Below are 14,542 nucleotides of genomic sequence, written 5' to 3' on the forward strand. Positions count from 1 at the left end.
GTCGACGTTTTAATGGTGTTTTGCAAACAGATTAATCAGACAAGCGCACACAATTCCTTTAAAGTAAAACGCAACGCGAAAGAACTCTGCGGAAGTTCTGTTTTCAAACTAAGCGCGAAGATTTGTTTATGATAAGCAGAAAAGCTAAACAATATAGCTATAAATAATAAACGAAGATAAATATATAACAAAAGATATTTCGCATACTATTAATATTACTACTAATCTTAATTATTGAACTATTCAATAATCAGTCTATGCACGCGGCGTTTTATAATACATTTATCAAAGAGTTTAAACCTTTTCGTAACGGAATTATAAAATCAAGCATTTTGAAAGGATTCGCATCTGAAAATGTATTGAAGAATAGCTGAATGAAGCCTTTAAAAGCTTTACCGCTCTAATCAAAGAGGAACCTAAAGTAGAAAGTATGGAAACGAATATGGGGCTGAAGAAATTTAGTTTACATGTTGATCCTAGGTATATTCCACTCAAATATGTAAGTTTTTTTTTCCATTTTTCTTATGGTTGCTCTTCTCCATGTGAAAAAATCTTGAAAAAGTTTTCTTCACTTATTAAGTGAACTATTTTACACCTACTGCATCAATGACGCAACTTGTCTCAATCTCTATTTCTAAAAATCTTTACTTCATGTATCTGCCGTTAGAAGTGTCCTCTTTATCGAGATTCGGATTTAAACGTTGTTTGAAATATTTAAGTCGCTACGTAAAACAAAAGCTACCATTTTGTCAAACTTTACTCACCTTTTTTTTTCTTTTTTTTTTTTTTTTCGTCTACATCTTTTTTTATTTAGAGTAAGAAAAGGCATGAATATCTCCGCCTTTATTGTAACCATAAGATATATTGTCAATATATTTTTCAAATGTTCTCGGGTTTGCGCTAATTTTGTTTTGCTTGTGTTTAGTGGTTTTTTATGCTAAGATATGAATTTCCTAATAGTTCATCTTTATACTTTAACAGAGCGAGGCAGCTCTCAGTTAAGTTTAATTATGCGTGGTGCCATTTCAATATAATCGCTTTAAAAAGGAAATCAAAATAACAATGATATTTTAATTGACGTTTTACATAAGTGTTTGTATTGGTCACTTAGACTTCGTTTCAGAAACTGTTCTTGTTTTCTTAGGCTACATTCTTACTGACAGTTGAATTATTTTAACGTAATTTCTTTAACAGATGAATATTCCAGACTTAGAAATAACTATTCTTTTTTTTATTTAACACATAATTTGATAGAAAAGAATATTTATCTAATAACTAGAATATATGGAATAATTATCAAATAATTATAATTTTTAGTAGCATGGAATAATTATCATGTTATGACTTAAATAGTATGAATACGTTAGATGTAACATTAGATGTAACCATTTTACAAAGTAATTATTTCAAAGTCTACATTTGTATAATTTGAAAATTTCACAAAGTATAATTTGTATAACTTTAAAAAAAAATTTGTATGATTTAAAAGAATAATAATGCATAGAAACAAAATCCTACTGTGGAAAACAATACAGCTAACTAATAAAATACAGACAAAGTTTTGCTCTGCAGGAAATCGATCTCAAGGTGATATACGGCATAGTTCAAAAAAGCAACACGTCTGACTTTGATGTTTTTTCTCAGTGTGCAACCAAACTTTTTTTTAGCTTAAAATCATTGAATTCGATTACTTACACGAAATTTTCTTGAAAGGTTTTAAAGTTTGGCCACCAGATAATATCTACACTTTCTCTTTATGATGTCATAAACGTAAACCTACGAAATATGAGGCCATGCTTGTTTATTTTTATAAAAAAAGATAACAGTTGTCATTTTTCATTAGTATTTACAAATCAAGTTTATAATACTTTCCAAAAATATTCCGTCCCCTCGGCTTAATAGAAAGTAAAAATATTTTATAATTATTGTGAATTTTATTTGTAAAACAATCCAGTTTTAGTTGGGTACTTATGCCGCAAAAACAGATGATTATTTAAAATCTTCCCTTACATATGCATCAAATTATCTTTCTATTTTAGCTTCGTAGTTGACTCAAGTAAATGAACGACAACCTATTCATATTATATTTATAATTATTGATTGGTTATGTTATTAAATTGCAAATTTAAATTTAAACAAAAATGTTTTGAGACTTTAAAATTTAGAAAGTGCTTTGACATTTCTAATCAACTGAACAGTAATCAACATTCGTACTGAATAACAACAACAACAGCTTTGTAATTACTAAAATTGCATTAAGTATATTTTTGTAAAAATGAAAACTTCCTTTAAGTGCGTAGAAATTCAAATATGAGTGAAATATATTTTTAAACATAGAACTAAAGTTTTCTCTTTGTTCTAACTAGAGTTTTAATAATTTTTTAAATAAAAGTTCCACTCAAACAATGCTTCCTTGCGAAAAATCAAATGGATTTATTTGTATCTTACAGCATTGATCTCGTTAATTTCAGAACTCAGCTTGCCTGGAGCAAGTTGGTGTATATTTGTGTTAGTGAAAAAGAAGCTGGACACTATTTAAGTAAACAATGCTACAGTTGCTCTCTGGTAGAAGAATTTCTTTGATTGAGAGCTTGTGAAATTATTAATCTGGTGAACTTACATTAAAGAAAAACAAAGTGTTTTTGCTCAAACAAGGAAAATGCAACTTAGTAACATCAACAAAAATCTTACATGGCACTTATTTGTAATATTGTTTAGTACAAAGTGGGTTATTTGCAAAAATCTAACAATTGGTTTATTTGTTCCGTGGACGGGTTCCTGGCCTGTTGGTAAAAATCTAGCCTCCGCCGCCACTGTCGTCATTAACGATATTAAAAATGATCCGAGCTTGCTTAAAAACTACACTTTATCGTTTGCATGGAAAGACTGCATGTGTAACGCTCAACAAAGTGTTGGAGAGACAGCGAACTTTAATAACGAAGTATTCAACGGCAAAAAGGGTGTTGATGTTTATATCGGACCCTATTGTACAGATGGATGCCAACCGAGTGGCTTGCTGGCTGCTTTTTATAAAAAACCAATGATATCCTACAGCTGCTCCGGTACAGATCTCTCTGATAAAAAACTTTATCCAACGTTTGCCCGAACTATAATGCAGGCTCGCTCATCACCCGGAACATTTATCGAAAAGTTCGGACTTGTAATGGATGAATTCCGTTGGAATAGGATAACATTAATAGTGTCACGAAAAGCAGCGTGGACATCTTTGGGGCAGGAGGTGTTTGAAAAGCTGTATGCAAATGGAAAAACCGTACAATTCAAATACACTTACGATGACGACAACCCTGATTTCCATGATATTCTTGTGAAAGGAAAACGAAATGCACGAAGTGAGTATTATTTGTTACTATCTTTAAAAAATATATATTAATAATTGACTGACGTTCTTTACAATTTTAAGAAGAATTTCTTAAAATTTGAAGAATGAATAAAGATTTTCTTTTCTTTTTCTTTTTTTGCAAACATACCTTTAGATATTAGAAGCATCAATTTACAAATACCTTCTAATAATTGAAGAATTAATATCATAGTCGCATTTAAATTGCGGTATCGAAGCGAAATTATTTTCTCGTTTTTTTGTCAACTAGAGTCCATGTCAACTTAATAAAGCGGTTTAACCATACTTCTTTATTTTGTTGAAAATTGGCACAGTTGAAGAATTCAATGAAAAAATTATCCTAGAGATGTTAGGATATCCATTTGAAAGTGAAAGTATTTAAAATTTTCTAAAGATATTCAGCTTTTAAATACCCCCCCCCCCCCTCTTTTCAAGGGCCAGTATAAACAGTAACGTAATGAAATTATGTATTTACAATCAGTTTTCTTAGGGGGATCTGTTTTTGATGGTTAGCAACCTCTAAATTAAAAAGTTGTTTGGTTGTTGGCAAAGTTGTTTGGTTATTGGCAAAGAATCTTTATTTTTAGTTCAGCAGGTTTTTGCACTGCTTTATCAAGACGCAAAGATTAGTTTTTTCTTTTAAGTCGCTTTAGTAGGTGCTATGTTTGAAAAATGATGATGATGTCATCTGTACTTTAGGAAATATTTGACTTTAAATAACAATACTCTTCAACTGATTCATTCATAACTAAAAAAAAAAAAAAAAATCGGTTTGGAAATTTTAAAAAATTCAACATTGAAAATTTTAACTGTAGCGAGCTGTAGCAATGATTGTTAGTGCTACGATGGCTGGAATGTGGTTAATGGATTTAATAGATTTATTTCTAAACTGGCTGATTGAAAGATCGTGCAGGACCATCTGCATATCTAATGGTCTCTGAAAACTTGCTTTTGCTTTGACTTTTTTCAATGTGCCTCTAATACTATCACATGTAGATTTACTTACATGTGATAGTATCAGAGGTACATTGAAAAGAGTAAGGCTGATTGCAAAGTTTAATTGTGCTTTCATATCAAAATCACATTGATGATTTTTTTTTTCCCCTTGTGTTGGCCAGTACAAGCATCTGAAAAATACTTTGTTTTCTTTATCAGTGATATTTCGGTTTTGATACAATTTCAAATAATATTTTGTAGCTCATGGACAATATCAACTTCATGTTTCAAGTCATCTGAGATAATACAAAACGACTTGCGAGTCAATAAGCTGTTAATATTATTGTATATTACAACTGGATGTAATGTGCACTGAAGGTTATTTCAATGAAAACTCTGCTTCTCATCTTGGATTACAAAGCTATAATTCTTTGAATAACTCACATACCCACTGATGTTTAGGTTTCAATTATAAATGAACTTGCAGAGACGTGCTGCTACTAAAAGTTTAATATTTCCTCAAGTACAGATAAATTGATTGTAATTTTTTAAAAATAGCATCTATTACGGGAGCTTTAGAGAAAAAATTTTGCCTATTGACAAAGCACTGCAAAAATTTGTATAGCTAAGAATAAACTTGTTTTGCAAATAACTTAACAATTTTTTAAACAGATGAAAAAAAACAAAAAAAAAAAAAAACTTTTTTTTTTTAAATGTAAGTCTTTTTAAAACTTTAAAAAAAAATTTTTTTTTCAAGTCAGTGCTTCTCAAATTTTATGTCAGAATGGCTTTTATTAAAAAAAGTCTGTCGGCACCAATTATATATTGTATATATACTAGATGTCTAACTTGCGGGATTTTATTGGACGAAAAGTGAAGCCGCTTTCTTTGTTTACAGATTGAATCCGCCATTTGTAATAAGGGCAAAAGCTATATCCGACGTGCGAAATAAAAGTTAAAAATGCATGTTTTTGCCCGAATTAGAAATGGCTTGCACGGCTTCACTTTTCGGATCGAAGTTAGACATTTAGTATATATATCATAATATATCATTGGTAATATATCATTGGTCGGCACATCCTCACCCCCAGAACATCCGTAAAAAAAAAAACATTTTTGTTAAACTTTACGCGCCTGCTTTTGCCCAACCGCGCGCTTCCCAGTTTCGGTGCTGATATAAGGAAAGGGTAATACATGTCTTAAATAAAATATATACCAAATTCATGATATATATTTTGAAAAGGAAATGGATTCTAGTGGCTAATATGCGGGACTTAGAAATTATTGAATAAAGACTATAGATAAAATTTGTTTTACCTTAAAAGGTATAACAAATTTTAGTCACTTCAATAATTTCCTCTACATTGAAGAACTGGTCTGATACCAGCTCTTCAATGGAGAGGAAGAGGAACCTACATTTTTCCCGTGTGTGGATGGAATGATATAAAAGCTATAAATTCAATAAATCAACTATAAAACAGAATTTCTTTTTAAACAAAGTTTTTAACAGTTAAAACATTTTTCATGAAGTTTACTTATAAAATATAAAATAAAATTTGCTTCAGGCAATTACAAAAAGCAAAATAAATGCATATTTGTTTGAAGAACTAAACAATTTTGCATCGATGAGGCAATTCATATGAAGCAATATATATTTTTTTTTCAATAAACATTCACATACAATTAAAAAATATGTATAAATGTTGAAAAAACAGGTTTCGGATTTGATCAAAAGCTTGTTTAGTGGAGTGAGAACAAATAAGCATTCTGGTTGCAATTTAAATATTTTTTCATCTAAAAATTGTCTAGTCAGTCAAACAATTTTGACAGAAAACCTAGATTTCAAACATTTAATTTAAACATTTTTTCATTTTTACCACTTTATAATTTAACTAAACAGAATGTTAAATTTTAATAAACTGCAAGTGTTACTTTTCCAAGTAAGTTAGTTCTGGTACAAATAAGAGCTGCTTTTAGCATTATTTTTCTGTTTCAGTATTTGCCTTGTTTGGTTATTATGATCAGATCAGTCAACTTCTTGTTGAAGCACGGAAGTTGGGAATGTTTAATGGAGAATACATGTTCATTACAATGGACTTTAAAATTAATCCTGATTGGAAGAACAAGGAGTTTCTATCAGGATATAACATAAGTACTGCTTTTTCTGGTTTCCTTGATATCAGTGCTGAACAACCCTCTGACCTTGGGGATCAATATAATAATTTTACTCAAGAAGTTCGCACTGCAATGAGTCAGTATCCATTTTTTCATAATATGAAGTCTGATGATGAGGTAACAACATGATTTTATAAATAGATATGTTTTTTTACATGTATGAATTTTTAAATGTGGATGTTTATGCTCTAGGTGCAAAAAGAAATATATTCTTACTTTTTATGCTAGGTAAATAAAGATGCAGCTTTTCTCTATGATGCTATCTATCTTTATGCATATGCATACAATAAAACATTAGCACAAGGTGCAGATCCAGATAATGTAACTGAGCTTATGAAAAGAATATTTCATGCAAGATTTCCAGGTACTAATTTTAACATTTAATAAAACTAACAAGAAGATATTTAATTTTTTTTTTTTTTTTTTTTTTTTTTTTATAAATAAGGACTAAAATACAATATAAACCATATAAACCATACAAACCATACAAAGTGGAGCTTAACAAAGCTCCATTTTATATGGTTTTTTAGTCATATTTTTGCTCTACTTAATTAAAAATTAGTACCATTTATTAATTATTTAACAATACTAGTCAGAAACTTTTTTATCAAAAAATATTCTGTAGGGAAGTCTGGTCAAGTTGTAATTGATCACAAAGGAGACCGCATCCCAGTGTATGTGCTGCGTAGTTTTAAGGATGGAGAAGCTGATGTCATTTACACCTATGAGCCATCCAGCAATAAAAAAAAAACTACTGGAAAAAGTATTTTGTGGCCAGGTGGTCGCTTAACTGCCCCCTTAGATGAGCCACCTTGTGGTTTTAATAATGAAAATTGCCTAGGTATATTCTTTGTATTTGTATTAAGTAATAGTTGTTTATTTTAAAGATATATGTAAATTATGTTTTTAAAGAAAAGCATTTTATATGAATTTCATTAGGATTTTAACTTTAGTAAAAAATAAACAATAAGTTCTTTTTTATTTTTAAAAATCAGCCAAAGATAAATCATTAGGTCAGAGCACCTATATTCAAACAATTGCCATAGTGTTTGTAATGGTATTTATTCTTGCAGCTACAGGTGGATTTCTCTATTATAGGTAACTCTTTTATTTATTGTATTTTTAAAGTTTGTTTTAAAGTAAATAATATCAATATGGTAGTATATATATATATATATATATATATATATATATATATATATATATATATATATATATATATATATATATATATATCCTTTATTCTCATCCTCCTTTTCTTCTTTTTCTTCTTTTTTTTTTTTCTTCTGTTGTTATTAATATTGTTACTATTATTACTAATAATCTTAAAAAGATAATACTTATTACAGGATATGGGATGGTATATTTTAGAAGTATAAATCCTTTACATGTCTGTTTGTCCAAAAAAAATATATTGTTTAAAGATAACTGAAAGATTGGACAATTTGGAAAAATTGGAAAGATTCAATGTTAAATCTCATGTAGAGGGACAATTTTATTTTCTCAGAATTTTTACTCAAAGGTTGACTTGATAAATTTTCCGTAAAAACTAACAAAAATGGTCTTTACATTTTATGTCTGTATTTTTCATTTTGTTTATCAACCAAGACAAACTTTTAATATTTGTTAATGCTTTTTTTGTTTTTATGCCAAATTAAGTTTTTACGAGGAAAGTTATCTAAATTTTCTGTAAAAATATTGCACTACCAGGTGGATCATGTAAGGGCAAAATTTCAGACCAATTCTCAAAAACAACACCATTACTTTACCAGTTCTGATCAGATTTTAAAAAATTCAAAAATTGGTCAACTTTGTACATGTTTAGGAATATCATTTGAAAGGCTCTTCCTCAGCTCCAGTAACAGCCTGTGCTTGAATTACAATTTTTTAGGATATAGTCCTTAGGATAGCCAGTCAGGTCTTGGAAAATCCCTTTGTTAGAGAAGTCAAATTTAAATACACAAATTTTTAGTGGATCTTCTTGAAATATGCTGAGAAATTCCATATTGAATAAAAAGAAATTCAGAGAGAATTGTATAATTGGTCTTGATTCATAGGAGAAGTTTGGTTTCAAAGATATTGAAATAACCTTAGTGTTGAGCTTAAGGCTTTGCTTAAAGAAGACTAAATCGTAGGCAGCCTAAACACCATGATCTGGCTAGGGTATTTATTGTAACTTAAATCCTGGTTTCTTCTGGAATGTTTTTGGGAGACTGCTTAGTGATTTATTATTTCTTCTGTTGTGAGACTTATCTATTAACATTTTCTACAATGCATTTCTCATCAGTAATTAACTTCACTTATTGTCCTTCTTACAAAACTAATCTAATCATCTTACATCTGTTAAACCTAAAAGCCTTTGATGTTGTACTAAATAGCTGATCTGATGTCAATCTTGACTTTGCCCCAAGTCTTGTTCTAATGGTTGCTTTTGACACCTTGCATTCTTGGGCATCTTATGGATCTCACTGGCTTATATGGGTTTACTGGATTTGACCTTAAAAACTAGCTCACTTGTTATAAAAATGTATTCTTTTACTTTCCTAGGCTTTAGTACATCCCCATAGACTTGATTTTAATTTGATTTTTTAAATGTTTTTGACTCCTAAGTACTTCCACAATCTCTAAATTATTCTTTTGAGAGTGAAGAAAATCACAGATAGCCTCTTTTTTTGCTTTATAATTCTTTTTTTTTTTTATTCCATTACTAAATTCTGTAACTTTGAATTTACAAGACCAAATGATAAGTAATGAAATTTTTAGCTGATTCTGTGTAGGGTAAATGACAAAAAAACTGATCATTCTGAAATTCCGTGCTTACATGCACCCGGTAAGAAGTTTAGTTATAGAAAATTTGATAAAGTACCATCACCATTTGATAGGATAACTAAAAAATCTTATAAATTAAGTCTTAGCTACAAAACATGTATAAATACTATACGTAACTTTTCAATTTTTTCTCTGTCAATAATCTAGAGCTGTTTCATAGAAAGTTGTGTGATAATTATCATTGATTCTTAATCTTTATGTTCTAAACATACTAAATTATATGAATATTAAATTTTTAATTACTACTTTTTTACTTTGATTATTACTTTTAATTATTACTCTGCTTTGAATTTAATCATAAGTAAACTGTATTTTAATAAACCCTTCGATTATACTGTAAAAAAACATCTTTGATACCTTTCTAAAAATCGATGTAGAAGATAGCAAATGGATATAATCTATTGCTTTAACTATTACAAATTATTACTAATTTAATTGCTGGTAAAAAGTTAAAGATTTCTGCTACAGATTTTTACACACTTATAAATATCTAACTGACCATTTTTATAAAACAGCTCCCTGGCGTTTTACCGTTTTATAATATTTTGAGTTTTCAAGGGCTAGTTGTTTGCATAAATCTTGATTTATTTTTTTTTTTTGTTGGTTTTTTAGGCGAAAAAAGTTTGAAAAAGATCTCCTTGGGGAAGGTTTCTTTGTTTCTTATGACCAAATTATGAGTGGTAATCTTAATCAAAATGGAAAAGCTAATGGATCCGTAACATCAAAAGCAGCCATTGTTACTGGTTTATTAACAGTTGAGTGTTTCAACTTAATTGTTAATAGTCAAGTAAATTAAATAGATTTTAGTAAGAACAGTTTTCAAAACAATTTTTTAAATTCTCTGGAAAACTCAAAAGAATTGAATTTCATTAATAAATCAAAAAAAAAAATATGGAGGAAATAGTTGCAAAGTTTTGTTTAACTAAAAAGTATTTGCAAAATCTCTTTAGAAACATGAATAAGTTAAGAATTTCATTGATTAAACATGGGTCTTTATCTCTTTACCTTTTTGTCTTTGCAAGTTGATCTATAGTGAATTGCAAGAACTCAAACATTTAATACATATAAATGCACTTTTACACAAGAAATTTTAAAAATGCATATTTTAACTCAAATATTTTGTTTCTAATAGTCTATCCTTCCTGATTACTCAACTTCTGCATGGTCTCATGTAAGTAGGCACAAATAAACAATAAATGCAAAAATCACAACCTTTTGTAAACCTCTTATGTATGTTCCTTCACAATAAAATTGAAGGAAGATTTAGAGGTTTTGATGCTATATCCTTCATAATAACTTACTAAACATTTTTTACGTTTATTAATGCTTTTCTCTTTTACTAATACACATTAAATTTGCTAAAAATATTCTTTAAATTTACTAACAGGTTTTGTTTATATTGTATGATAATTGTATGTTGATATATTGTTTTTTTTTTTTTGTTTTGTTTTGTTTTGTTTTGTTTTGTTTTGTTTTTAAAAAGCAATGTTTTTTTTATTGGTGTAGTTTTTTATTTGAGTTTGTTTAAATTAATTACTATTAGTATCCAGAATCTTATTCAATGGTGAGCGATACAGATAGTATGGCAGAAAGAAACAAATTGGTTGTACGATTTAATGTATGTTCAATATTTGGAGTTTTTAAATAATTTTCATAATTTCTAATGATTTTTTAACTGTGTTATTTGTTCACTGAAAATTTTTTTTGATTCGTTAAACTTATTTTGCCTTTTAATTTGTTTTTATTTTAAAGGATAGTATATATATTTATAATTATCTATACCAGATAAGAATATTTTTAAAATACTTTTTATAAATACTATTGTTTCTTTTATAGACTATTTAAGATCAAAATATTAAACTCTTTATGAAACCTTTTCTGTATTAGGGGGACCATGTCAGGCTGAAACATTTGAAAAAAAATACTGCTAATATGTCAAGAGAAATACTTCTAGAGTTCAAAGAGGTAAATCTGCTTTTTTTAAGTAATGTTTTTATTTCTACCATATTGTTCATTACTCTTATGATTTTTAGTTAAGATCTTTTATTCTTTTTCAGGTTAGAGAACTACATCACACTAATCTTTGTCAAGTGGTTGGGGTTTGTATTCAAATTCCTAATATATGTATTCTGAACCAGTATTGTTCTAAAGGAAGTCTTCAAGAGGTTTTACAAAAAGAAGAAATTAATATTGATGGTATGTTCAAAATGTCCTTCGCTACAGACATTGCAGCTGGGATGCAAGAATTGCACAGGAATGGAATCATTCATGGCAGACTTCATTCAAATAATTGTTGCATTGACAATAGATGGGTAATTAGAAACCTTTATTTATAAAACAAATTTCATGTTAAAAGTTTTTTAGTTCAAGTATATGTTTATGGAAATTTTTTTAGGTCTGCAAAATCACAGATTTTGGAATGGACAAGTTTCAGCAGGATCATTTTAATAACAACGATGAAGAGGAAACTGAATATCAAAAGTATAGACGTGAGTTTTTTACCAAACGTTAATTATTCTTACTTAAATTTATTAAGATAGCAAGCTCTTTTCTATATGCAAATTCATTCAGGACATGATGATATGATTTGATAGATATGTTTTAATATGATATGATTTGATAGATGTTTTGATATGATATGATTTGAACAATAGATATGTTTTGGACTGCACCTGAGTTAATCACCGACATTTCTAGTGGACAAAAAAAGAAAAAAACAAAAGAAGGAGACGTTTATAGCTACGGTATAATAATGTCAGAAATTGTTAATAGAGAGGACCCTTACGCAGAATATGTTGGAGAAATCGAAATACAAGGTGATTGGATTTTATTCTTTGATTACTTTCATGGATGTGCTGCAGTTTTGTAAAAAAAAAAAAAAAAGATTTTTATTTTAATAATGATTCTTCGATTTTTTTCATTAATTTTCTAATTTAAGCTTTAACAGTTTGTTTTAAGATTAACAAGTCTTAATTTACTTTTGCACGTGCAAATATGCAAGAGTCATCATAAAGAAGATTTTTGCACTTTTTGACTTTAGACATCATAAAAAACGTTTCTTTGAGACTAACACCACCATTTCGCCCGAAAATACTATCCGATAATGATGTTAGTGAGCACTATTTAGCATTAATGCGTGAGTGTTGGAGTGATTTTCAGAATCAAAGGCCCAGTTTTGATAAAATAAGTGCACGTTTAAAGAGAATGGCTGGTCGCCACGGCGGAAATTTAATGGACAATATGATAAAAATGATGGAAAAATATACGAATAATTTAGAAGAAGTTGTCGAAGAAAGAACTAGTCAACTTAAAGCTGAGAAAGCAAAAACTGATGAACTTTTATATAAAATGTTGCCCAAGTCTATAGCTGAACAATTGAAAAACGGTCAGCAAATAACAGCTGAAAGTTTTGAGTCTGTGACGATATTTTTCTCTGATATTGTTGGTTTTACATCATTGGCATCGACTAGTACTCCAATGCAGGTATCTTTTTAAAATCAATCGGATATCCCTCTTGTTTACAATAATATATTTGCATTTCAATGATTTATTTCTTGCTTTTTTAGGTTGTCGATCTTCTCAACGACTTGTATACGTGTTTTGATAGATGCATAGATAACTATGATGTTTATAAGGTCTTTCATTTTACACTTTCATTTTTTTAATACTTTTCTTTTCCATCATAAAAATTTAAAAGAGAAATAAAGGCTTTGTGTTAAATGTTAACCATTTTAAAAAAAAAAAAAAACTGTTTGTATTATCTTAAATTCTTAACTTTTAAAATTGATGATTAATAGATGTTTTTTTGAATTTAAATGGAAAAGCTTTGGAACTGTCTAATTATTAAAATGTATGAAAAATTTATGTACAGGTAGAAACTATTGGAGATGCGTATATGGTTGTTTCGGGTCTTCCGACAAGAAATGGCATTCTTCATGCGGGAGAAATAGCTACAATGTCGCTAGATCTCCTGCATCATATAATATCATTTAGAATTAGGCATGTTCCAGACCATCATCTTCAGCTGCGAGTTGGAATACATTCTGGTAACATACTTTACACATATACATACTTTTATTCTATAAAATGTTTTTTACCAGGTAATTCGTAATTCCTGAAAATACGTTTGAAAAGTGTTAAGTTATTTTGTCAAACGCGTCCAGAAATTTAACTTTATGGTTGTATTTTCAGGTTCTGTCGTGGCTGGTGTTGTTGGTTTGAAGATGCCCCGATATTGCTTATTTGGTGATACTGTAAACTACGCGTCGCGTATGGAGTCTAGCGGTCTAGCATTACGTGTTCATGTTAGTCCTGAGTGCAAGCAACTACTGGATGAATTAGGAGGTTATTTACTTCAAGATAGAGGATCTGTATCTATGAAAGGAAAAGGGACCATAAACACATATTTCCTCACAGGGAAAGTCGGTTTCACCAAAGAGTTACCAGATCTAAGCTTAGCTGTAGGAATTGAGATGCACGACTTTAAATGATATGGTTTCAATTATTTGAGAAAAATTGATACCAGGTGTTATTAAACTCAGACAGGATAGCCATTTGAGGTATACAGGTTATAACTGGCCTAGCGTTTGAGTCCCTCAAGAAAATGTGTAAAGTCAAAGTTCAGGTTTTTAGATGTAATTTATTGCGAACTATTTGGAGGCAGACATCGAGCTGAAACACTAACAAGACACAAACCACTGATCTTTTTAATCGCTAAAAAGTTCTCATATGGAATATCTGACAGTTTTCTCCGATAGAGAGAAACGGAATTTCAATTGAGTTCCGTAATCTTTTAAGACATACAAAATGTTCAAAGTCACGAAGAACCCTTCAACGTTTAAATGTTATTTATTTACAACTTTCGTGCAGTTTTTTCGTCCACTTTTTTAAACGCTACTTTAATACTTCCTTCCATCTTTACTCTCAATTTTTTCCCTTCAAGATTTTTGAGTATCCTACAAAATCTTTTCACAGATTTTACGAAGACAGATGCTTTTTTCAAATTTCTGCCAATCTACTTTGAATACTTTCAACAAGTGACCTCTCCCGCTCTATTTCTCTCTATATATTTATATATATATATATATCTTAGTTTTTAATTTTTATCGACTGTAAATAAAATTCTTTGTACCCTGTAAGGGTTAGTGCTAATGTTTTTTAAAGATGGCTAATTTAATTAAATAAAGAAGTTTTTAAGTCAAGCTAGTTGGCGATCTTATCTGTGAAAACTTGAGGCACTCATTC

General features: G+C 29.2%; 1 protein-coding gene across 5 annotated transcripts; it reads left to right on the forward strand.

The window, feature by feature from the left end:
- The first annotated feature begins 304 nt into the window (after window positions 1–304).
- On the forward strand, window positions 305–14,113 carry LOC145187978 (atrial natriuretic peptide receptor 1-like). Of its 5 annotated transcripts, none has more exons than XM_090071845.1 (16): window positions 305–499; window positions 2,451–3,350; window positions 6,291–6,586; window positions 6,698–6,833; window positions 7,095–7,310; window positions 7,465–7,567; window positions 9,911–10,052; window positions 10,842–10,916; window positions 11,186–11,263; window positions 11,356–11,610; window positions 11,694–11,787; window positions 11,953–12,114; window positions 12,339–12,781; window positions 12,865–12,933; window positions 13,170–13,344; window positions 13,490–14,113. In XM_090071845.1, exons 2-16 carry the CDS (start codon window positions 2,660–2,662, stop codon window positions 13,786–13,788), a joined length of 3,234 nt encoding a protein of 1,077 aa, XP_089927971.1. In that variant the 5' UTR covers window positions 305–499; window positions 2,451–2,659; the 3' UTR covers window positions 13,789–14,113. The 5 variants fall into 5 exon arrangements, with proteins under 5 accessions (XP_089927971.1, XP_089927960.1, XP_089927964.1 ...); XM_090071834.1 differs by lacking the exon at window positions 305–499 and adding an exon at window positions 10,431–10,469 and having other exon boundaries at window positions 766–3,350; XM_090071852.1 differs by lacking the exons at window positions 305–499; window positions 2,451–3,350 and adding exons at window positions 5,445–5,481; window positions 10,431–10,469.
- The last annotated feature ends 429 nt before the right edge of the window (window positions 14,114–14,542 follow it).

This window comes from Hydra viridissima, unplaced genomic scaffold (genome assembly GCF_058129835.1).
Source record: "Hydra viridissima isolate aposymbiotic clone 2 unplaced genomic scaffold, HvirCarnegie_v1 scaffold_1, whole genome shotgun sequence".
NCBI lineage: Eukaryota > Metazoa > Cnidaria > Hydrozoa > Anthoathecata > Hydridae > Hydra > Hydra viridissima.